The following is a 22,697-nucleotide window of genomic DNA, read 5'->3' as shown; positions in this document are numbered from 1 at the left end:
AGGTCATACACTCTTGACCTCATCTGTCCCCCTTCTGGGCGTTCTTATGTAACTCTGTTTGCCTCTGATTTGGAGACGTAGCTTATTCCAGGACCTCCAGTGGGGAGGGGGAGGTGGCCAATGTCCCTGGAGCCCCGAGGGGCTCAGTGGTGCTGGAATCGGCTGCCACTTGCCTGATGTGAGCCCTTTCCTCTGCCACAGCCTTCCGGGCCCTTTTGCAGATCCGGGCGGTGAGGAAGAAGCCGGGAGCCCTGTCCCCCGTCTCCTTCAGCCCTGTTCTGGCCCAGAGCATGGACCACGATGAACATTCAGTAAGTGCCTTTTTCCTCTCTGTTGGGGGGGTATGGGGCAGAGAGGAGGGTGTCTGGAGAAAGCTCCTGCCCACTTGCAGAGCCCATCAGGTGTCTGGATACCCTCAGGACTTACCTTCGTGTTAGGACGGCTTTAGGTTCCTAGTGGGGCCATGTCGTGAGGCCCTGGTTGGGGGATGAAAGGAAAGGCAGGGCCAGACTGTCTGCCTCTCCCTACCTGCTGGCTCTCTCCATCCTCATGTGCCTGGTGGGCCACCCTTGGTCCCCAGAGGTGGTGGTGAGGTTGAAGGGGTGACCTAGGCTGGGCCCAGTGAACCCCAGCTCTCGAGAGTGTTGTAGTTTCTCTGAGAACCAGGGCCACCTGATGGCGTGCAACCCTGCCTTGAATTTGAATATCCACACCGTCCTTCAACCTGCCAGACAGCCAGGGCCACTGTGTGGGTTCTAGGAGGTGAGGTCCCGCCCAGCGGATGTCTGTCACATGTCCCCCCCACACACACTCTGCCCACAGAGAGGTGGTGCCCAGCCTGGACACGGGGGTCAGGGAGCGCCTTGACAGCCACCCACCTCACTTGCTTCCTGGGAAACTGAGGTAGAGTTTGTAGGCACGTGAGGAAGATGGACTTAGGCTTTGGGGAGAGAGATGGCTTTCTGGCTCAAGAGATAGGCAGACAGAGAGAGACGAAGAGACCCAGAACCATAGGCAGAGACAGAAAGACATGGAGAGAGATGGGCAGAGACACAGAGTCACAGAGACATGGAGAGAGACCCAGACCGGGATGAGAGTAGAAAAGTAGGTACTGAGACATTGGCAGAGAGGCACGACGAGACAGATGGGGCAGGATGGGGCAGGATGGGGAGGCTGGCGTGGGTGGGCGGGACAGGCAGGGGCAGCCCTAGGTCTGGAGCTCCTGGGCCCCAGCCGGCCACAGCTGTTTGCAGCCAGTGGGTCCATTGTTGGACTCAGTGATTCTTAGAGGAGAAGGACCCACACCCTGTGGTTCTTGCATCCACGAGATGGCCTTCTGCCCTGGGCCAGGGGGTGATGTGTTTGGCCTTTATGGTGATTCTGAATATTGGGCCAGTGTTTACAAGTCTGGACATTTCCTTAAGACTCAGATTTTTGGCTTCTCTTTTGAAATTTGAAGCTGTGGTTATATACCTGGAGCAGACGGAAGACCGCCTCGGAGATGCGGTTCCCATCACCCCCCCACTCTTCCTGGCCAACCAGACTGTGTGTTTTGCCTGCTGGCTCCCTGTCAGTATCAGGGCTTCCTCCTTCCGAAACAGCCCTCTGGTGAATTTGGTGTTATGCTGGATTTACGAATCCTGAGTATTTTTTCCAGCAATGCGGTTTTAGTGGAGAGAGGAGTGACCCTAAGCTGTGATTTGTCCCTGGGATTGGAGTCCTTGTTCTGCAGGATGGGAGCTGGGGATGGATAGTGGGTTTTCTTACTGCTTGTGTGTGCCCCTCGCTCCCAGGCCCTGCCCTGGAGTCTGAGCATCCGGCCTGACCTTCCCACATTTACCCCTCTTGTCCTGAGAGAGCCGAGATGCCGCTCACACTGCTGGGCAGACGGGTTTGGGTTGTATGCTTCACGTGTCCCGGAGGGCCTGTGCCTTCCCCTGCAGAGGGTTAAGGTAGCCGAATGAATGGGCTCCTGTGCTCCCCCACATTCCTGGTATAAGCGGTTTCCACGTAGTACCACAGAGATCCCAGATTTTCTTTAGTGACACCATTAAGATCATCGAGGAGTGGGGGTGATTTGGGGCTGGTTTTTTAATCCCGGCTGCTTCTAGTTAGACATTGGTGATAAGTTCATGAGGCAGTCCTGAGCCTCCTAGAGGGACAGGGGGTGGTGCCCCTTTCCCCTGCTCAGCTGGGTCCACTGTGGGGAACGCCTGGCCAGCCTCATGCCCATGCTGGCCAGGACCACCTTCTTGGGGTGACCCAGGCCCTGAGTGGGCAGTGGGATAGGGACGGGCTTGACCAGCAGTAGAGTTCCTGGGAGTTGCATTGATGCTGGGCCCAGGCCCTGCAGAATGTGCACTTGGCCAGGTCCCCGGACTTCACGTGCAGGTCACACTTGCCAAGCACAGGCTCCTGGCACCCCTAGAGGCCAGCAAACCTGGGAGGCCCCCAGCCCGCCAGCTCCAGCGCCGTTTGGGGGGTGGCAGTCGTAAAACGTATGATTTTTATCTTGACAGTGTCCCTTTAAAAAATCAAAGGCGCACCCCGCCTCACTGGCCAGCAAGAAACCTAAAAGGGAAACAGTAAGTGTGTTTGGCCCTATGGCCACTTTGCCCCGTGCCTTAATGATTCAACCAATGACAACTGTGGGAAGTCATTTTCACCCCTGGCTAACGTGTTTGGTTAATTTAATCTGTCAAATCCACTCTCCCCAGTCCTGGCGTCCCTGCCCCGGAAGGGAGTTTTGTGGAACAAGCAAAGCTCAAGGTCTGTCGGCAAAAAGCCAGTGTCTCTGACCCCTGCTGTCAGGCGGCAACAGCGCCGGCCTCGGGCTGCCCCTTCTCGCCAGCTCTGCTTCTGCCCGTGGTCCCCAGTGGCCTCGTTTCCCTTTTTTTTCTTGCTGGCAGTGGAATGATGTTGGAGGTGGACCTCACTTGCTGCTAGTTTTTGCAAACTGTCTTCCTCACGCTTGCTTGTCGTCCCGCACCCCCTGCTCTTTCCCCCTTGGATGTTAGCTCTTTGGGCCAAGGATGTGGTTTTCTGGCATTTTCCCTGCATCTCAGGGAGCAGGCGGGGGCCTCTACCTGGGCCTCTACCGACCCTCGTGGTCCCTTGGCAGAACTTAGGTGGAAGTCCCTGGAAGCCCAGCCCCGAGATGGAGGTTTTTCCAGTTTGGAGGATAAGTGGAAGGTGCGTTGGGAGCAGATGCAAGGCTCCACGGGCCCAGGTGACCAGGGGACTCAGGATGTGCTTGCTGAGGGCAGGGAATTCTTACCCTGGCTCCTCTGCCTTCCCCTGGTCCCAAGGCCACCCTGGAAGGCAGCCCTCCCGTCCTCCCAGCAGAGCGGGCATTCAGGCGGGGGCTTCACCCTGGGAGCACTGCTGAGCATTTGCCCTTCGCCTTGTGTAGTGAAAGCGAGGCAGGTGGCTGTCCCACCTGCACAACAGCCTGAGGGCCTAACATCTCCCAGCAGCTGGGTGTCTCCCAACGCTAACCCTAAAGCAAGACACAGGCTATTGATTTGCTCCACTCCTAGCAAGAGGAAAGACTGGTTCTGAACCAGGGGTGCCCATTAGAACCATCTGGAACACGTGTCCCCCTCCGTGGATGCTTGTTCCAGGCACACAGAGGATCTCGAGTTGGGCCAGATGCCTGTGTTGGGTAAAGCTCCCTGCGGGGCCAGGCCCTCCCTGGTCTAGAACACACGCAGCTCTACTGGCCTGTCCCGCCTTTGGCATGGCTTTGCTCTCCACCCGCTCCTGAGCCTCCTTTCTCTCTCTGAGCCCTCACTCTCCACCCGTGCCAGGCAGGAACAGAAAGCCAGGTAGGGGCTGGCCGAGACCAAGGGTGGGGGGGCTCTTCTAGGTGGCCTCTCTTCCTTCATCTGCGGCAGAGTGGGCCATTCGGGCATCCAAGGCTGCGTGCTACAGCTGATGGCTGAGGGAGCCCTGGGGAGGTGCTCTGGAGTTCTGGGCGCCCCTCTGAGGGAGGGGGATTTAGGTCCCTGGAAGGTAGAGTGGACAGGAGATGATCAGAAGGCAGGTTCAGGGGAGTAGCATGTGCCTGGGGCACAAGGCCAGCGTCTAGGGCTTTGTGGCCCAGGGCAGCGGACAGGGAGTGTGGCCAGCCCATCCCTCACCCACTCTTGTCCCCACAGAGCTCTGACAGCATCCCCCCTGGCTATGAGCCCATCTCCCTACTTGAGGCGCTCAATGGCCTTCGGGCCATCTCCCCGGCCATCCCTTCAGCCCCCCTTTATGAAGAGATCACCTACTCAGGCGTCTCAGATGGCCTGTCCCAGGCCAGTTGTCCACTTGCGGGGATGGATCGAATCCTGGAAAGCAGCCACCAGAAGGGCAAGCCAAGGAGCAAATCCCCTGACAGGTGAGGCTGGTGCCGGGATTCCCTCTGGGGTGTGGTACATGGGAACCCACATGTCTGCCCCGTGGCGAGGGTCGGGGAAGCATGTGGTATCATGTAAGAAGTGCAAAGCAGGGGGCCTCCTGGGTGGCTCAGTTTGTTCATGATCTGACTTCAGCTCAGATCATGATCCTGGGATCCCGGGATGCCGGGATCGGGCTCCACGCTCCATGGGGAGTCTGCTTGAGATTCTCTGTTGCTCTCCCCCTGCTCACATGCACGCTCCCTTACTCTAAATAAATATAATACTAAAAAAATAAAGAAGTACAAAGCCGGTGTATTTGCAGCATTAGTTTTAGAATGTTTTGTTGGGTGATTCACCAGAATGACTCCCAGAACCAGTAGCAGGTTAGATTACGCTAAGGTCGGTTATAGCAAAGGACAGAGCACAGCAGCTGGAGAGATGCCCTGGGAGAGGCCACGAGTGCCCAGCGTCCTTCCCTGTCCCAAGCCACACAGGACACAGTGGGAGCCCCCTGAGTCTCAGGGTCCTGGGACATCCTGAGGGCTGTCGCATGGGCACATCCTGCTGGGTGAACAGCTGTGGCACCAAACCTGGGCTGCCACGAAACCAGGAGCATGTTGGTGCCCTTGTTGTGCCCAACAAGCAGAGTCTGGTCACACTTCCACTGGAAAGATGCGAGACATGTGCTCCTTCTCGTCACACGTGTGTTTATTTTTTAACTTAAATTCAGGTTAGTTTCAGAAGAAGGGTTCAGTGGCTTGTCGGTTGCACACAGCACCCTGTGCTCATTCCGTCACACGCCCGCCTTCCTGCCCGGCCCCTAGTCGCCTCACCCGACCCACCTCCCCTCCAGCAGCCTCCGCTTTGTTCCGTGATTAAGAGTCACATGGTTTGTTTCCCTCTCTGATTTTATCTTATTTTTTTCTCCCTTCCCCTATGATCCTCTGTTTTGTTTCTTGAATTCCACATATTACTTGCTCTGCACGATACCCTTTGTTTCTTCACGGGTTCTGTTTTCTTAAGAAAAGGTGGAAGTTTTGTAAAACCCCCCACACCGCAGCAACTTGCACACTTGGCCGGGCCCCTCCAGATCCAGAAAGAAGCATGGGGTTTCTCTTGCCCCCGTCCCCTGCCTCCCACCTTGGGGCTTTACCGCTGTGATGCTCTCCTCCCCCTGGAACCACAGAGCCGGGGTCAGGCCCGTGCCTCCGAGACTGTCCAGCCGCTGTCTCTACTGGCGCACATGCCTCCCCCCGGCCCTCGGGGTGTGCAGTCTCCCCAAAGGTCACCGTTGGCCGTGGTGAGCTGGTGTTCATCCTCCGTACGTCCTCCCGTCCTTCCCTCCCGTCTTCTCTGTCCCCAGCACCCTGCGGTCTCCGTCGTCCCCCATCCATGAAGAGGATGAGGAGAAGCTGTCCCAGGACTCAGACGCCCCTCCCCCGCTGAGTGGGGCAGGGCTGGCGCTCAGCAGCTCCCCCGAGGTGAGCCCCTTCTGTCACCCTGTCCCCAATGCCTGTGGGGGTGGACTCCAGACCTGGGGCGAAGTGTGCCCTGGTCCCCTTCACCACTTGCTCATGGGCCAGCCTCGGCCGGTTTCCTTAGCTGGGGGGTGCACCTCATTTCGGGGTGGGGCGGGGGGGCTGTGCGGGAAATCTCGGGCTGGCGGCCCCGGAGCTGCAGGCGCTCTTTGTCCTTGTCTCCTAGAGCTTTGTCACGGAGGAGGCGGACGAGGCAGCGGCCCTGAAGCAGGGTAAGCCCCCTGCCTGAGGAACGTGTGCGGCCTCACTGTAGGGCGGCCTCCCGGGGGGCTTTGCTGCGGTTCTGAGGAGCGCAGGCCGGCTCCCTCCTGGGCGTCCCGCACTCCTTACTGCAGGCTCTCCCCATGCACAGCCCCCCGCCGGCTTGGTTTTCCTTCACGTCCAGCCAGTGCTTTGCAGCGGCCATCATTCCACAGGCAGCCAGCTGCTCCTGTGTGTCCCGTACGGGCTGCCCCTCTGGTGCCTGGAGAGACTCAGGGTCCCTCCCGGGGCTGTGTGCTGGACTGCCGGGTGCACAGCTTAGCCAGGCCCCTCTGCGTGTCCCTGGGTCTGCCTTGCACCTGTCCGGAGTGGTGGGGTTTAGCACAGAGAGCCTGCTGGGGCTTGAGTCCCACCTGCCACTAACAGGCCCTGACCTCCCAGTGGTTGTGGTATATAATGGGGTGCCTCCCCGGCCTCCCTCTGCTGGCTTGGGGGGCGTGGCAGGAGGCTCACAGCCATTTTTTTAAAAAAGATTTTACTCGTTTATTTATTTGACAGAACACAAGCAGAAGGAGGGGCAGAGGGAGAAGCAGGCTCCCAGCAGAGCAGGGAACCTGATGTGGGGCTCCGTCCCAGGACCCTGGGATCATGACCTGAGCCGAAGGCATATGCTTTATGGCTGAACCACCCTGGCACCCCCCCTCCCAGCCATTTAATTGGGAGGTGACAGGCAGAAAGTAGCCGTGGCTGGCTGGCTGTCTGGCATGGTAGAGACCCTGGAGTAACCTGCAGTTACTCTGTTGCTGTGACCCCCTCCTCACCAGCAGGTTCCCCAGCCAGCATCGTGCTGCAGTGACGCGTGGCCCTCCCAGGAACAGGCTCCCCACCTCAGAATGGGCCCGACCCTCTCTTGCCGTTCCTTCCTTCCTGGGCAGAGCCTGTGCCTGTCCCAGGGCCCAGGACCCCCCTTCTGCCGGAGGGGACCTGCCGCTCCTGTCTGCACGCGGGCCACACTAGCTCCCCACTGCAGTGCACGTGGCCCAGGTGGAAGGAGAAGCAGGAGACATTCAATCTATTACCTTCTTGTTTTTGTAAACAGGAGTATGTAGTGTTTCTGTCCTGAAGAACAAAACCCCAAGCAGGGTTGGGAGAGGAGAGTCGTGAAGAAGAACAAACCTTGGCCTCTCAGGCCCTGAGCGCAGAGGAGGGAGTGGGAGTAGGGTCTGGCCCGCAGCTGCTGCAGAGCCCTCAGGGAGGGAAGACAGGCTCCTGGGGATCCTGACCAGAGGGTCAATGACCACCTTCCACCTATAGGCCTCTGACCTGCCCCGTCCTCTGCAGGGAGCCGAGTGCCATCCTTCGAGAATGTCCTACAGGACGGCAGCCCTGAGGCCTGCAGCCACGGCCAGCCCCGCCTGCCCGCCGATGTCTACCTGCCAGGTAACCGCAATGGGCATTCGGGCTGGGGGGTGAGTATACTGTCACCATCCGTCCACATGGACTGTCCAGTGACTGTCCCCATGGAGCTGGGAGTCTGGCTGGACTGGTCATGGAGGGGCTGGCTTGTCAGGAGCCCAGGTCTCTCTCCCTGGCTCTACCCACGCTCCTTCCATTGATCCCAAAGCACAGCCAGACCCTGGCCACACAGTCACCCCGTGCGGCCGCTTGCTGTCTGGGTCAGGGCCTGTGCGTGAGGCCCCTTCACACCTAGAGCCACTTTAGCGTCAGGAAGGTCGGAGGGACTGTTTGTCCTTCTTTCCATCCACCTCCTGCTTGGGGCCTGGTAGGCAGGTCTAACCCCGCTGCTATCTCCCACTCTTACTTCACCCATGGGCCCAGTAGGCCCTGTTCGGGTACCCCAACAGCAGGGCCTCAGCCCCAGGGAGCTACACACACAAAGCCACCTGCATGCCCCAGGCCTGATGCAGGCCACCAGTCCTCCGCCTCTGCCTGAGGGGCTGACGGGGCCCAGGTGAAGTCGCACATCGCAAGCCGGGGCTGGGAGGCCAGGTGGGGTGCCAGGCACCTGCAAGGCCCAAGGGCAGTGGGGGAAGGGCCTTTGCTTCTCTGCCCCCCACCTTTTAAAAGATTTATTTATTTATTTGACAGAGATCACAAGTAGGCAGAGAGGCAGGCAGAGAGAGAGAGAGAGGAGGAAGTAGGCTTCCCGCTGAGCAGAGAGCCCGATGTGGGACTGGATCCCAGGGCCCTGGGATCATGACCTGAGCCGAAGGCAGAGGCTCTAACCCACTGACCCACCCAGGTGCCCCTCTTCCCCCCTTTTTGAAAGGCTTCTGCTCCCCTGCTGGCTGCCCCCAATTCCTTTCTTCTTTGTTCCTGTGGGTCAAGGTACTTAGCTTTAAGTCCTGGGCTCCAAAGATGGGGACAGGAGTCGGGGGCCCTCAGAGACTTGTGCCTGCTGCCTGTTAAGATACCATCTGAGGATCTAAAATCAAGATAAGGGGCGCCTGGGTGGCTCAGTGGGTTGAAGCCTCTGCCTTCGGCTCGGGTCATGATCCCAGGGTCCTGGGATCGAGCCCCGCATGGGGCTCTCTGCTCTGCAGGGAGCCTGCTAACTCCTCTCTCTCTCTCTGCCTGCCTCTCTGCCTACTTGTGATCTCTGTCTGTCAAATAAATAAATAAAATCTTTAAAAAAATAAAAAATAAAATCAAGATAAATAGCCATTATGCCCTCAAAGTCTGGCTGGTGCCATGTGGCTCAGAAGCACCTTTGCCCTGCCGCCTGCCCTAGTTCTCGGTGACCCGTGCAGCGGGCCTGGCTGTGATGTGCTTTGGTTTGAAGGTGTATTGTTCCGCCCACCTCAGCATCTGGATAAGCAGTGGGCTGTGCAGAGGGTCCGGTTAGCCCAGAGGGTGGCACGGTCATCAGGGGTAGCAACGGCAGTAAGTGTCATCAGTACTTATGCCCCCCACCCCCAAGAGAAACCCATGGGTGAAAGCCATGTTTAGGACCAGCGTCCTATAGAGCAACAGAAAATTCCAGTAAGTTCTTTCAAGGAACTTCAGTGATTTCCATATAAATACAAGCTTGGGGGGGGGGGGATGGGGAGAGCCCAGAGAGGGACTTCCTAGAAGCACAAGCAAGAATTGTGATCCTGTGGTTGAAGGGATACCTTGAGCACACCCAGCAGTGCCAGCCCCTGCTCCGCAGTGTCTGGATGTCAGAACGGGACACCAGGCTCTCTGCCTCTCTCACCCCCAAACCCCAGGCCAGTGATGTGCCTCCTTCAGCTCCACAGGTGGGGGGGGGGGCAGGCCAGGTGTGGAGGGGCTGACGGAGAGGCTGAAATATGTTTGGGGCAGCAGAAGCTGGAGTCCAGCCCCAGAGCTGTGGGCCCACTGGAGCCCACAGGGAGGGCGATGCTGCGGCTCTGGGGCCCACACCCCCTGCCCCCCGGCTTGTGCACATTGTGTGCTGTGCCCTGGGCACTGCCATGTGCTTTGAGGGGCGCTCCCCACGGGCATTGCTGATGGTACCTGGAGGCTGGGCAGGGGGCCTTGCAGACGTGCATACCGTCATAAGCATACATGTACCTGTCTTCCTTTATTCCTGAGCTGGCATGTTCTATTCTGCTATGGGGTCTCGTTTAGCAAAGAATGCTAAACGTCTTCTACATCGGGGTGTGTTCGAGAATGGGGACGTGCACACGGGTGTCTTTGTTCTTTATGGCAGCTGCACAGCTGTCCCCTGGAGGGACAGGCACAGTGTAGCGAACCTTCGTGTTCATGGTGTTTTAGGGGGATGATGAGGAGGCTGGTAAGATCCGTGTGGGAAAGCTAGATGTGGGCGGTCATTTGGGGCGCGGGCCCCCCGGGATCCCCCTTCCTCAAGGTGAACCCCACCTGCCCTGACCTCTGCCCTGTGCACACTTCCCTGGGCTGAGTCCCTCTGCGTTGTTGGGCTGTGGCCCGTGCTCTGTTCTCCTTTGTTTCAGCACGTGAGTCTGTGGGCATTTAGTCCCATGTGTCCCCCCCCCCCCCCCCTCAGGCAGTCTCGTCATAAAGCAGTGCATTCGCTGTGGAATGTGCGGGTCTGTCAGTGCTTTGCTAACTGAGCTTCCATCTCTCTCCTCCTCTGCACAGCCCTGGGGCCTGACTCCTGCTCTGTTGGTATAGAGGAGTAAGCTGGTACGTGATCTTCTGCATCCGTGTCGCGGGGTGGCTCTGAGGGTCATCCTAGATGGTGCTGGACTGAGGACCTCCCCAGCTGCCTCTCCCTCTCCTGCTCCCTCCCTGCGGGTGCCTTGCCCTTTTCTGGGCTTCTTCCACGTCCGTGTCTTCCCTGGGGTCTTGAATTCTGAATCCAGAACTCTCCAAACGTGCTACACCTTTGCTCCTAAGAGGTGGTCCCTAGGGGTATGACATTGGCCAACTTTTGGAGCCGGAGCTCTTTCTGTCTGGACTAGGTGGCCCAGGCAGGCTTTGTTAGCCTTTAAGGTCCCAGGAATGGTGACTTAGTCCTTGCTGAGACACCCCTGTTGCTGCTGACTAATCTGTCCCCCAGCCTACCTGTGGAACTTTCCGGAATACCAGCACATGGCTGAAATCCGTGTACTAGGAAGCCATGGGAGGTTGACCTCTCCCTGATTGGGAAATGCCCTCTACCTGGGTGACCTTGCCGAACGACCGTTCCATGGAAGGTCATTCAGAGCGCCAGCCGGACGGGTGACTGCATTTAGGACCTTCTTCCCCTCCTTCACGTGACAGTAGTGGTTCTGGAAGTCCAGTGGTGGAGAAGCCGGTGCCTTCAGTGGCCCAAGCTTTCCCAGACGTGCGTGGGGTGGAGCGCTCCAGCAGAACCCCCGGCCCATCCTGGCAGTGAGGGCCCAGCAGCCCCTGCGGGGAGATGCGCCCCAGGCTGATGTGCGGCCTTCCTCCTGGCCAGCTGTCCCGAGCTTCCGTGTCTGTCCACTCATTCTGACACCTGCATTTATGTCCTTGTACGAACTCTTCTGCTTGAATGTTTCTTCTGACAAATATTCGTCTCTATTGAAGTCGGGCCCAACACTTCTATAAAGTCGGCCCTGGTCTGCATGTTAGTGGATGTTGAGTGCTGTGATCTAGGTGAAACTTCCAAAAGTGAAAATGCACAGAGGTCAGGCTGAGCTCCAGAGAACTGTATTTTGCCTGCAGGCTGCATAGCAGAGCTGACGCCCCACACAAAGCCACCTAAGAAATCAGTTCCTCCACCTCAGAGTCTGTGTCATAGGTGACGGGGCAGACGCACTCCTTGGTTTGTGATTTGAAGGCTGTCCCCGTGGAGCCCGTATCCAGTGGACGGGCGGTGGGCAGCCGTCCCTCTGTAGTTGTGCCGGTCACTTGCTGTTATGGGCTTGTGTCACCGGGGGGCACCCTCCATCCAGGGACAGAGTCCCTCATGGCATCAGGAGGCCTCTGAAGAAGGCAGGTTGGGGCTCTGGGGGCTGCTCTGAGCACAGAGTTGTCTCCAGGTCCAAGTGCACTCTCCTCTGCCTGGGCTTGCCCGAGTCCTGGTCTAATTCAGTAGTGAAGGGTAGTGGCTGGTCAGATCCCAGGAACCAAGGGCCAGGTGAGGGAGGAGGCCCCAGGGGGCAGGAGCCCATGGTACCCGTTGCATTCCATTTGGGGCATCAGATGGTGCTGTTGCCTGGGTTCTGCTCCAGAAGAGACAGGCCCCCCCCTTACTCTGCTGAGGCTGGAGTTCTAGGTCTCTGTGTGGTCCTGCCACAGACAGTGTAGGGGGTGCTGGGTGGCCCTGCTCTCTGGGGGGGCTCATGGTTGGTGGAAGCTGAGCCCGATGGCTGAGTGGGCCACCCATGACCACTTTTCCCTCTGCTCCTGCCCACAGGATGGTCCACCTCCATGGAGACGCCCCACAGCCTCCGTACCGCTGGCCCACCCCGGCCTGACCCTGGGGCCACTGAGCTGACCCCACTCTGAGAGCCTGGCCAGGCTGGCAGCATGGAGCCCTTAGCTCCCCAGACTTTGCCGGGGGGCCACCAGATTCTGCGTGACCCCTGGCCTCTCCCGTCTTGCACGCTCTGCGTGGCCGTTGGCTCTGAGGGGCCACACAACCCTTGATTGAAGAGCACAGTGGACTGTCTCCTCTGACAAATTCCTTTTTCTACAGTCGATGTATTTGTCAATGGTACAAGATGAAGGACAGCAGCTTTCTGTTCTGGGCTCTGAGGTTTCCCCCAGACGTCCCATTGGCTGAGTGGCTGGGACTGGGGCCTGACCACCCACATGCAGCCTGGACCAGCTTCTCCCAGCACCCTAGCTACTGGGGACTTGACATCCCAAGAACTCAGCACAAATTCTCCGAAGAAAAGTGTATTGGTGGGTGAAGCGGTGTCTTCACAGGAGATGTCCTAAGGGTCTTGTTGGCCAAGGTGGAAAGGAAGTGGGGTCTGAGTCATGGTCAATGAAGGAAACAGTGCCTGTCCCCTACCCCCCTGTGCCTGTGTCCTTGGCAGCCTGGCTATTGCTGTTTTGTGCCCTCTGCTGCTTCTTCCCCTTCCTGCTCCAGTCCTGGGGGGCAAGGCTGCCTCCTGTAGCTACCCCTACCCACTCAGGCCCACTCAGCCTTGGGGGCTGGGGGCTTGGGGCTGGGTCTGACTGAGGGGCCAAGACCCAGGTAGTGACCGGTGGCCCCTCTTGGCCCTGCACACCTTTTCTGAAGTGGCTTTGCTCATGTGGCAGGTGCCTGCCCGTGAGGGGCTTTCTGCTAGGTTCGTGGGGCTGCTGTCCACTTGCCCCAGGGAGGGATGTGAGCGGCTTCCCTGCTCCCTCTTGACCACCGAAGCGTCCCTTGGTTTTTCTTTGACTTGTTCTCTCTGAGCTCCCTGTGGTGGACCGGCCTGGGGAATGCACTTGGCAGATCCTATCTGAGGTGACCTTGCCTTTTTTTTTTTTTAAAGCAAAACTTTCTGGGTGACAAAGGCAAAGGGGGCATCCAGCCCTGGTGTCCCAGGTGACAGCTGGTCCCCAGCAGGGACCTTCCAGGTGGTTGGGTCTGTGCAGGCCCCTGAGGTGGGAAGACTTTCCTGGTCTGGGATGAGGGGTGCAGAGCGGACCGCTTTCTGAGGAGCTGCCCTGGAAAGGATGGTTCTGGGGCAGCCGGCAGTTGTCCATGGAGCCCTGTGGCCCAGCCGGCCTGTGTGTGCAAAGCTCTGGCCCCCACCGCAGCACCCTCCCTGTGGCTCGTTCTGCAGGGTGCTCAGGAGAGAAACTAGCCGTAGGGGACTCATCTCTCCATTTGAGCCTATGAGCAGAGTGCTGGCCTAGACACAGCTCTCAGACGTGCTCAGGCCGGCTTCCCCCAGCCTCCAGACTCCCCGGCTCCCCTGCCCTCCCCTGCTGCCCACTGTGTGCTCCTGCCCGCGCGTACCCCGAGAGGTGCAGACACACGCACACGCAGCCTGGCTGCCTCCCGCCCTCCCTCCCGCTCCTTCCTGCTCCTGACCCGCCAGCCCTGGCCTCTAACCGTTGGTCTTGGTGCCAGTACTCTGTCTGAAGGCCAGGATGCAGACTGGCCTGTCTTGGACTTACTGTGCTATCATTTGATGTACTCTGATTGGCTAGTTTTGGTTCGTTTTTACTGTATATTTATAGTAATAAAATCATGCAGCAATATCTTGTCCGCTCCTTCCTCTGCACATTGCCCTGAGGGACCTCGGCTGTTTCCTGGTCTGGAGGCAGGACGGCTGAGCGGCTCCTGGCGGCTCTGGGAGCCCCCACTGCAGCACGAACACACCGTGTGTGAGATGTCAGTGACATGTGACTTCCAAGAGGACGACAGGGCATGAGATGGTATGTGAAGCACGTGACCTGCTGTTTATTACAGCTGAGTTCGTCCCTGTGCTGATTCTGGGTTGGAGTGATGCGGACTCTGGGGTTGGGGCTTGTCTTCTGGCAGCAGAGCCATCCCCGTCTTCACAGATATTTCCTGAGCTCCTACCGTGCCTCAAACCGGCATGTGTCAGGCCCCCGGGTGTTTGTGTTCTAGAGCCAGAGACACTGTGCAAGTGATCCGAAGCTTCCCAGGTGTGATGGCTGTGGGAGGAGTTGGCGGGTGACAAGCTGGAGCTCCACGGGGTACTTGAGTTAACCTGTGGTGGAGGAGGGCTTCTCTGAGGGGTGTTTCAGCCGAGCCCCTGGGTGCCCACAAAGTCCCTGAGGCCACAGTGAGCCTAGTACGACCACTGAGCAGGAACAAGACCCAGTGGCTCTGGTTGCTGGAGCGTCAGGATCAAGGAGTGTCGGGGTGCAGATGCCACAGGACCTTGGAAGGACAGTTTTATTCTGAGAACAGTCAGAAGTTTTGACACAGGGAAGTTACTCTCTCCAGCTTTCGTGTGCAGTGGATTAGAGGGCGAGATTTGGTGGCCGGCCTCCCTGCCCAGCCAGCAGCCTCCCAGCAGGGAAAGGCTCGAGTGCCCAGAGCTCCCAGGCAGCACTGCCCCCGTGCTGCCTCTTCAGGTCCACTGTGACTCAGAGGCTTAATGGGGAGACCGGCCTTCTCAGCTGGTTCGCCCATGCCCTGAGGCAGGCCTGCTGTCCTCAGCCCTGCAGTGGCTCCCTCGTGTTTGGGCGTGACATGGTCCCAGGGTGGGGAGAAGGGCGCGCCATGTCAGATGAATTTCTGCGTGGGCAGCGCCTGGATCCACACTTCTGCCAATGGACCAGGAATTGTGTTAACATCTTGTGTCAGGCAGGGCTTTGGGGTGTGGGGTACCTTTCCTCTGTGCCCCCGTTCCCCAGCCCGCGGTTTGGGGCATGAAGCGGCCGCCTGTGGCCTGGAAATGTGGTTGTGTTGGAATGGGCGCTCGCCCTCACTGACATCTCTTCAGACATGGTTACTTGCCCTGGAATCTGGCTTCTCCCTGCAGGCTTTGGTTGCCCCTTCTGAGTCCTGACCCCAGGACGTGGCTGGGGAAAGGGCCTGCCTCTTTGGATCCTTGTTTCCCATTTCTGACAGTACCAGAACGGACTCCCTGTGTCAGTGAGTGTCTGGTGGGTCCTTCCAACCCCTTGCCCACCCCTCTGCCCTTGCTCTCCTCTCCTGCACCCCCAGCCCTGCTCAGGGCAGCCTTCTCCGCCCCAGCACTTGCCCTGGCTTGTTGGATGCGATTCTCTGAGGCTCTCGCTGGGGCGCCCGTCCTGTGAGCGCAGGTGGTAGTTCCTTCACTCAGCAAATCCATGCCAACCCTGGGAGAATGGAGTTTGGGAGTGGAGTGAGCGGCCCCGCTGCAGGATTCCGAGGAGCCCCAGTGCGCTCTCCTGGATGCTGCTGCTAGTATTCTCCAGCCCCAGTGACTTCCTTCTCCAGCAGACCCAGGGTAAGTACTTCAGGCTCGCCTCCTCTGTGAAAGTTGAGAGGTTTTCTGTTGTGGACACTTGGGGAGGAGACAAGGTGGAAATCTAGGGTGGGATCCTGGCTCCAGCACCAATTACTGAGTGCTCTTAAGGCAAGTCCTGTTCCTCTCTCAAGTTTCTCCTTGGAAAATGGGGGAAACCCCATTTGCTCCCACCGAGCCTGGCATATGGTTTCTGACTGGGAGGATAGGGGATGCGAGGCGCAGATTTAAGGTCCTTCTCCCCCAGCAGGCTGGGTCGCAGACTGTGTGTGGTCGCAGACTCTGGGGATAGCTGGAGCTCAGTTGTGCCGTGTTTTCTTTGCTCTTTGGGGTCCGGCAGATCGGCAGTGACCTTGGAGGGGAGTGCTTGGCTGGCACGCGAGCAGGGAAGGGTCATGCCTTCAGGTCGCGGGGCTCCGCGTAGAGCCCTCCTGGAGGAGGCACCATCGTGGGCGCTGGGGGCTGCTAGTGTGAAGCCTGCGGGGCGGCGCTCCCAGGGAGGCGCTGATGAAAGGCATGGGACATGGGACTCATGGCAGGCAGTTGGAGCCCCAGACCGCAAGTAGCGCCAGCCCGAGGGCCCCCAGGCCCTGCTCATCTCGGGAGAGCTCGGCGGGCGCGGTGCCTCCTGGGCGTCTTGGGTCTTGAGGGCCGTGGGCTGGGGCGCGTGCAACCCCTCTCTGCACACGCCCCTTCCGCGCCTCAACGACGCGTCGGAGCGCCGGGAAGGGCTCGGCCCCGATGGGCGTCGGCAATTGGTGGAGGGGCGGGCACATGGGCGGGGCTGTCTGCGGATTGGTCGGGCCCGGCGGGGGCGGGCCCGCGCATGCACTTAAGGAACGGCGCCGCGGCCGAGGCGGGGCAGTGTCAAGATGTCGGCGGCAGTCCCGGAGCTGAAGCAGATCAGCCGGGTGGAGGCTATGCGCCTGGGGCCGGGTTGGAGCCACTCGTGCCACGCCATGCTGTACGCCGCCAACCCCGGGCAGCTCTTCGGCCGCATCCCTATGCGCTTCTCGGTGCTGGTGAGGACGCGGGTGGGTGGGCGGGCTGGGGACGGCGCGCCGCTCGCACCCCGCGCCCGTGACCTGGCACTCCCTTGCAGATGCAGATGCGCTTCGACGGGCTGCTGGGTTTTCCCGGGGGCTTCGTGGACCGGCGCTTTTGGTCTCTGGAGGACGGTCTGAACCGGGTACTGGGCCTGGGCCTGGGCTGCCTGCGCCTCACGGAGGCTGACTACCTGAGCTCGCACCTGACCGAGGGCCCGCACCGCGTCGTGGCGCACCTGTACGCACGGCAGCTGACGCTGGAGCAGCTGCACGCCGTGGAAATCAGCGCGGTGCATTCGCGCGATCACGGCCTGGAGGTGGGGCCGCCGCCCGGGCCCCGCCCCCCGCCCCGGGGTTTGGCTCTGGCCCCGTGGAAGGCACCGATGGGTAACACGTCCCCCTGAGGGTCCCCTGGCCGGTTTGGGTGGGGTGTCGCTGTTTCCAGCATTGGGAAGGGGAGAGGGGCTTGGGGGGGGGCAGGGGTGGGAGCTCCAGGAATGGGGTTCCCTCGGGGCTGTGTTCCATCTGCCTTGCTGCCTGCCATTGCCAATCCTGGGAGTGGGGAGTGGGAGCGGTGTGGGGATGGGATGGGTGGTGCCTTCTGGGGAGGTGGGAAACTAGGGCTGGTTCATGGTCTGGGATCTCATGGTTTGGGTGATGAAGGCTCCTACGGACTATGGGTTTTATAGTTTGGAGGAGGTGGGAGTTATACTTGGGATGTTTGGGAAGAGGGAGCATGGGGTATGAACTGGGGGGCTTCTTGCCAGCAGATGGGAGCTGGGACTGGAGAGTGTAGAGAGTGGTCAGGGGTGCATGGGGTCAGCTTTGAAAGTTGCCTGGGAGTTGAGGGGCTGCACTGCTCCAAAGATACCGCTGGCTTCCGCCTCACCAGACCCTGGCTGCCTTCCCCTGGCCTAGCAGCTCACAGGCTCCTCCTGCAAGGGCTGCACCATCAGTGCCAGGGCCTGGTCTCACCCTGATCTCCTCTCTGCAGGTGCTGGGGCTTGTGCGAGTCCCACTTTACACCCAAAAGGACCGAGTCGGTGGCTTTCCCAACTTCCTGAGCAACGCCTTTACCAGCACCGCCAAGTACCAGTTGCTCTTTGCGCTCAAGGTGCTCAACATGATGCCGGAAGAGAAGCTGGCTGAGGCTTTGGCAGCTGCCACTGAGAAGCAAAAGAAAGCCCTGGAGAAACTCCTCCCGTCTTCTTCCTGAGGTTGAGTTTATGCCGCGCGTCTCTTGCCCTCCCCCCCCCTTCTGTGCCCTGAACTCCGAGAAGGCCTCCTCCTGTGTGTGCACAACTCCTCTCCACTGCCTGGGGCGGCTACTGGGTCTGAAGGTGGCCTGGCTTTCCAGGCTTAGGACGTTTTCTCCTGCCCCACCCAAGGCTTAGACTCTCCACATGAGAGGTTGGTGTCACCCACTTACCCAGATGGGTACACAGACACACAGAGACCATCAAGAAGGCAGTGTATTCTTGTGGAGCATGCTTTGAGTCTGGTCACCAGCCAGCCCTAGGGCTGAGGGAACAGCTGGCTCAGCTCAGAATGCTGGGCTGTTAATTTTGGTGATGGTTAGCTTTACTTGGTTAATTTTTTCTGTGGTGTGTGAACTGGAAGTGAGGCTTGAAAGCCCTTTACCCCACTGGGGCTTGGTCCCCAAGGTAAGCTGGGGCCTTGAAGAGCTGGACCTGTTGAGAAGGGACAGAAAAGGCTATTCGAGGCTGCTGTGTGTTCTGTGGTCCTGGCCACAGGCCTGAGGCTGGGTGCACGGGAGGGTCCCTTCTTCCACTACCCAGGGACTTAAGACTGGGAGCCAGGCACAAGAGTGTGGGCTCCATTCAGTGTGGAGCTGACACGGGCCTCCTGTCTCAGGTGGAGGTGCCGTCCACTTTCTGTGTGGCTGCTGTGGGACTGCTGCCTTCAGGCCTCTACAGGCCCTGCGCCTGGGCCGGGGCTTCTGGCTGCATCTGAGCTCAGCTCACTGCTCTCTGCTTTGCAAGCTTCCCTTTCTCCATTCCCAGCACAGGCTGCAGGCAGCTCCAGGACATGGCATAGAAGCACTGGCCAGGTGTACAGAATGACAGCCACAGAGCCACCACAGACACGAAGGTCACCACTGGCAGTCTCCTATGGCCCGATGTCCAGAAGGACACCTCCATGAAGCTAACAAAGTTTCCACAGCACCTGCTCGGCCTGGTAAGGAAAGCTGTGCTCTGGCCCAGCCTGAGCGCCTGTTCCGCCTTAGAGCCTCGATGAAGTGGCCAGCACGTGGGGGCAAAGGCACTTCATTCTGTAAATAAAATACCTGTACTTTGTTCCTCTCTTACTTCCTTGGGGCTTGGGAGTGTGCGTCACTCTTCAGATCGCTTTTGTGGACTGGATGGGGCTGGGAGCAAGGGCAGCCGACAGAGGGCTACCGGGCACTGCCAGAGCAGGAGGGGGTCAGCTGGTCCGCCCTGCTCTGCACATGGTGGTCTCTGTCCTGACAGAGGGGGCTTGGGTCCCAGGGGGTTACTGAAGTTGGGGTCTCAGCCTGGCTTGCCCCTGGCCTCAGTCTGTCAGTCAGCAGTGTGTGTGGCATGACCAGGATGGAGCCGCTCACCATCAGAGCTTACATTTTATTTTCCAGCAAATGACATATGCTGTCCAGGTGCCTAATCCTCTCCATGGGGCACCTGTGGTGTACGGGGATCTGCTCTCTCCCACCGTGGTCCTGCCCACTCTGGGCCTCACCCCCATGTTCTGGCCTACAGGCCCCCGTCCTGCTTCTGTGGGGGCCTCACTCCTCGCACCGGCCCCAGCCCTGTGCTGCTTCTGCTGGCTGCTCGGGAGGCTGGATCCTCTGGCCCGCTGGGGCCCGGCCCGCCACAGCCGCTTGCTGTCCGCACTCCTGTCTTCCAGGCACACAGCTTCAGGGTGGATCAGTCACCCAACGTCAGATTCTGAGAAGGGAAAGGGAAGACTGAAGGGGGAGCTCACCGCTGCCCAGTGCGCCCTGCTCTCGCAGCCCGGGGCCTGGCCGGACGGACACTCACCGTCCCTCCCAGCTAAGGCTCCCGCCAGTTCTCCTTCCCGTTCAGCACTTGCAGCTTCTCCAAGCTCTGGGTCACTGAGCATAGCACTCGCCCTGAGGATGGGAGCAATTAGTTACTGCTTTGCAAGTGTGAGAAGAAGGGGTATGGGGGGTGGTGCCTAGGACTGCGTCACCATGAGGGATAGTGGGCTAGGGCAGGGCTGACCCAGGGGTTGCAGCTGACCAGGCAGGGCTCTCCCTATTCACCCACTTTTGGCCCCTGGTGTGGGTGAGGCCACTGGCTGCCTTCCCAGAGACGCACCCATTTCCTGGACTCGATCCTCCAGTGCTCCTGACAGCTCAGGGAGGCTCAGAGTCTGCAGCGAGGCCTGCCAGCCGCTGGAATCTGTGGAACAGAGAGCCAGGTAGGCCTAGGGTTGGTGTGGTCACCGCAGGTCCCGCCTGTCCTAAGCTGCTGCGACCAGGGGACCCACTCAGTTGTCGGTTCCTGCATGACCGCCTTGTTACACCAAAACGTATTGTCCCACTGTTGCTTCAAAGCACTAATGGTCAGTCTGGGCCCTGCCCCAGGAATGAAAGCATGAGGGTCCCTGGCCTACAGTGAGGTTTTGTCCTGGGGTAGCCCCAGCTGTAGGCTGCAGAGGTCACCTGAGATCCTGGATAACACAGATAGCCAGAGCCCAAGGGCTTTGCCTCCCACCAGGGGGAAGAAATCGGGGAGAAAGGGTGCCCTCCCTCTGGAGTGTGGGATGGTACGGAGAAGAGCAGCAGTGAGTGTGATCACTGCTGGAACAGGTGGTTAACACTGGGCCTAGGGCAGCATCTGTGTGATCCAGGGCTGGACACTGTTCTTACCAGCTGTGGGGAGGAGGGCTCTGCCCAGGGGGGACCCTCGGGTGGGCACCTCCTGCTTCACTCTGGCTGACAGCTCCGCTTGGCAGGCTCTGTCAGACACAAGACCAGGTGCTGGTGAGGAAGAGGCCTGGCAGTAGTGCCTGGCCCCAGAGAGTGGCAGACACCCCCACCCCCAATCTCCCCGTCAGGTGGGGCTCTGCCTTAATTGCAGGCTCCCAAGGCCCGAGACACAGGCAGAGGATGAGTTGCACACTGCGTGCAGGCTCTCGGGGCCCTATGTGCTGCCTGGGTCTGCCCTGCAGAAAGGCAAAGCCAGAATAACACGGAGGAGGGCAGTGAGTGATCCCAAGAGACCCTAAAATCAAGCCCTTGGTTGAAGAATCTTCAGGCATCGGTGACTCAGGGTCCAGCCTGGGCCTGGGGACCGCTCAGATACCCACTCACCGCAGCTGCTCCAAGACAAGCGCGGCATCCCGGGCGAGGGCCCAGGTCTCCTGCAGCTGGGCGTGCACGTCCTTCCGGGCACCGTCCTGCTCCAGGAGGCAGCTCTCCACCACGGCGCGCAGCTCCTGCTCCTGCGACACCTGACCCCGCATGGCCTCCACCTCCTCACAGCGCTGCGGTGGGAGAGGCCACCGTGAGGTGGGACACGGGGTGGGTAAGTGAGCCAGGGGGATTCGAGGCCAGGGTCACTTGGGCTGGGTTCTCCCAACCCCGGTTCTCTTTCTGCCATCTCTATTGGTGCTCAACTCCCGCTCTCCTGGGCTAGAGGAAGGGGATGCCTGTCTCCAGATGGAGCCGCCTCTGCTTTGGGTCCCTTCCCTCAAAGGCTGTGGCGTCTGCGCCGGCTGCTCGTCCTCTGCCCTCCCGCTTTATCTTCTGTGTCCCTCTGAGCTCCAGCCTCTGGGTCTCCTCTTTGGCACAGGAGCGGTAATGCTTTCTGCTCTTCCTGTCCCACTGCCTGTCCCAGCTGCTTCTCCCTGCTGACCCTGGGTAAGCGTCCCCACTGCTGGCTCTCCTCCTCTGCAGGTGTGTCTGCCCGGCCCCTCCCCTGCTCGCCACCTACCTTGTGCAGCTGGATGGCGAGCTCCTGCATCTCCGCTTCGAGCCGGTCGGCATAGGCCAGTTCTAGGGCATCGCTGGGGGGACGGGCGCTGCTGTGCCAGCGGGCAATGGCAGAGGTCATCTTCCTCTTCGGCCCAAACAAGCTGTAGGGGTGAAGGAGAGAGGTGTACAGATCTGCGGTGCGTACAGGGGTGCCATGGACCGTCCTTCCACCAAGACGGTCCCCTAGGAAAGGTCCCGGCTTTGAAGGGGGAGAGTGGCCCCCAGGATCCTGGGACAGATGACAGAAACAAAGGGTTCTCTGAAGTGACCCCGGTTGGGGCTGGCCTCCCCTGCCTGCTTCCTCTCCCTGCCTGGCTGCTGCTTTCACTCAACAGGGAGCTCAGGCCAGCTGGGGCCAGGCCGTGCATGGTCTCCCACCAACTTGGGAAGCTCTCAGAAGTGGACAGCAAAAGTCCGGATGCCCTTACCACAGCAGCGGCAGCAGGCCAGCCTGTGGGCCGGAGAGGCCAGCTGGCTGCAGAAGCGAGCAGAATTCCAGACAGGGCGGCTCGTTCCACCCCAACGCGGGGACGTTGGGAGCTAAGCTAGCCCCTTCGGGCTGGGGGAAACAAGGGGCCCGCGGCCACGAAGGGCCCCTCTGTACTCACGTGATGCCGATTTCCTTCAGGTCGCTCTCCGTGAGGGTCAGGAAGATGCGGAGGTCCACGTCCTGCTCCTCGAACACCTGCAGGTACTTCCGACACCCGATCTGATCCAGCAGCGTGGCGAGGTCCTGGGGGGCAAAGGAGCCAGGGTGGGTCAGAGGACGGGTGGGGCCCCGAGACTTGAGGGCCTACTAATGCACTGCTGCAGCGCAGAGCCCTTCCTGGCAAGCGTGCCTTCCTGACATGGGTGTAAGTCTGTCAGTTCCCCAGTGGGATGGTACTGCCTCGCCAGGAGCTCCAGCCCCCCTTCCCCTCCCCCCCTAGTGCCACCAGGCAGAGTAGGCTGTCCAGACCACCTCAGCCTGGACAGCCTTAGTGTTGCTTGGAGGGTGGGTCCAGTAGCAACAAACTCTTAGTCTGTTTCCCTGCGACTGTCTTAATTTCTCCTTCGCTTGTGAAGGATAGTTTTTGCTTGGATATAGCATTTCTGCTTGAGGTTTTTGTTTTTGTTTTGTTTTGTTTTTTCTTATTACTTTGACTAGGTCATCAGATGTCTTCTGG

At 59.6% G+C, this 22,697-nt stretch overlaps 3 protein-coding genes across 17 annotated transcripts in view; 2 read left to right on the top strand and 1 right to left on the bottom strand.

Moving 5' to 3' along the window:
* The window catches only part of MGRN1 (mahogunin ring finger 1), a 56,657-nt gene extending 42,895 nt beyond the window's left edge, over positions 1-13,762 (top strand). Inside the window, exons 11-18 of one of the 6 annotated variants that reach the window (XM_059415427.1) lie at positions 202-311; positions 2,520-2,585; positions 4,161-4,387; positions 5,752-5,869; positions 6,093-6,138; positions 7,469-7,567; positions 10,232-10,276; positions 11,976-12,065. In XM_059415427.1, coding sequence (XP_059271410.1) covers positions 202-311; positions 2,520-2,585; positions 4,161-4,387; positions 5,752-5,869; positions 6,093-6,138; positions 7,469-7,567; positions 10,232-10,272 — 707 coding nt within the window. In that variant the 3' untranslated portion in view covers positions 10,273-10,276; positions 11,976-12,065. Of the gene's footprint in view, positions 1-201; positions 312-2,519; positions 2,586-4,160; positions 4,388-5,751; positions 5,870-6,092; positions 6,139-7,468; positions 7,568-10,231; positions 10,277-11,975 lie in introns of all 6 variants that reach the window. The other 5 variants (XM_059415426.1, XM_059415430.1, XM_059415431.1 and 2 more) reach the window with 5 other exon arrangements.
* Positions 13,763-15,512: 1,750 nt separating this feature from the next.
* On the top strand, positions 15,513-22,222 carry NUDT16L1 (nudix hydrolase 16 like 1). Of its 4 annotated transcripts, none has more exons than XM_059415432.1 (5): positions 15,526-16,508; positions 16,589-16,919; positions 17,527-17,749; positions 18,557-18,731; positions 22,160-22,222. In XM_059415432.1, exons 1-3 carry the CDS (start codon positions 16,359-16,361, stop codon positions 17,679-17,681), a joined length of 636 nt encoding a protein of 211 aa, XP_059271415.1. In that variant the 5' UTR covers positions 15,526-16,358; the 3' UTR covers positions 17,682-17,749; positions 18,557-18,731; positions 22,160-22,222. The 4 variants fall into 4 exon arrangements, with proteins under 4 accessions (XP_059271419.1, XP_059271415.1, XP_059271417.1 ...); XM_059415434.1 differs by having other exon boundaries at positions 16,199-16,508; positions 16,589-16,849; positions 18,562-18,731; XM_059415433.1 differs by having other exon boundaries at positions 16,205-16,508; positions 16,589-16,849.
* ANKS3 (ankyrin repeat and sterile alpha motif domain containing 3) overlaps positions 19,140-22,697 on the bottom strand; it is a 37,846-nt gene continuing 34,288 nt past the window's right edge. For 5 of the 7 annotated variants that reach the window (XM_059415422.1, XM_059415419.1, XM_059415420.1 and 2 more), the window contains 7 exons: positions 22,140-22,264; positions 21,491-21,632; positions 20,869-21,041; positions 20,425-20,513; positions 19,871-19,954; positions 19,571-19,662; positions 19,140-19,497 (listed from right to left, as the gene is read on the bottom strand). In XM_059415422.1, coding sequence (XP_059271405.1) covers positions 19,583-19,662; positions 19,871-19,954; positions 20,425-20,513; positions 20,869-21,041; positions 21,491-21,632; positions 22,140-22,264 — 693 coding nt within the window. In that variant the 3' untranslated portion in view covers positions 19,140-19,497; positions 19,571-19,582. The remainder of the gene's footprint in view (positions 19,498-19,570; positions 19,663-19,870; positions 19,955-20,424; positions 20,514-20,868; positions 21,042-21,490; positions 21,633-22,139; positions 22,265-22,697) is intronic. The other 2 variants (XM_059415421.1, XM_059415423.1) reach the window with 2 other exon arrangements.

Source organism: Mustela nigripes, chromosome 11 (assembly GCF_022355385.1).
Source record: "Mustela nigripes isolate SB6536 chromosome 11, MUSNIG.SB6536, whole genome shotgun sequence".
Taxonomy (NCBI): domain Eukaryota; kingdom Metazoa; phylum Chordata; class Mammalia; order Carnivora; family Mustelidae; genus Mustela; species Mustela nigripes.
This window is presented reverse-complemented; position numbering and strand designations above follow the sequence as displayed.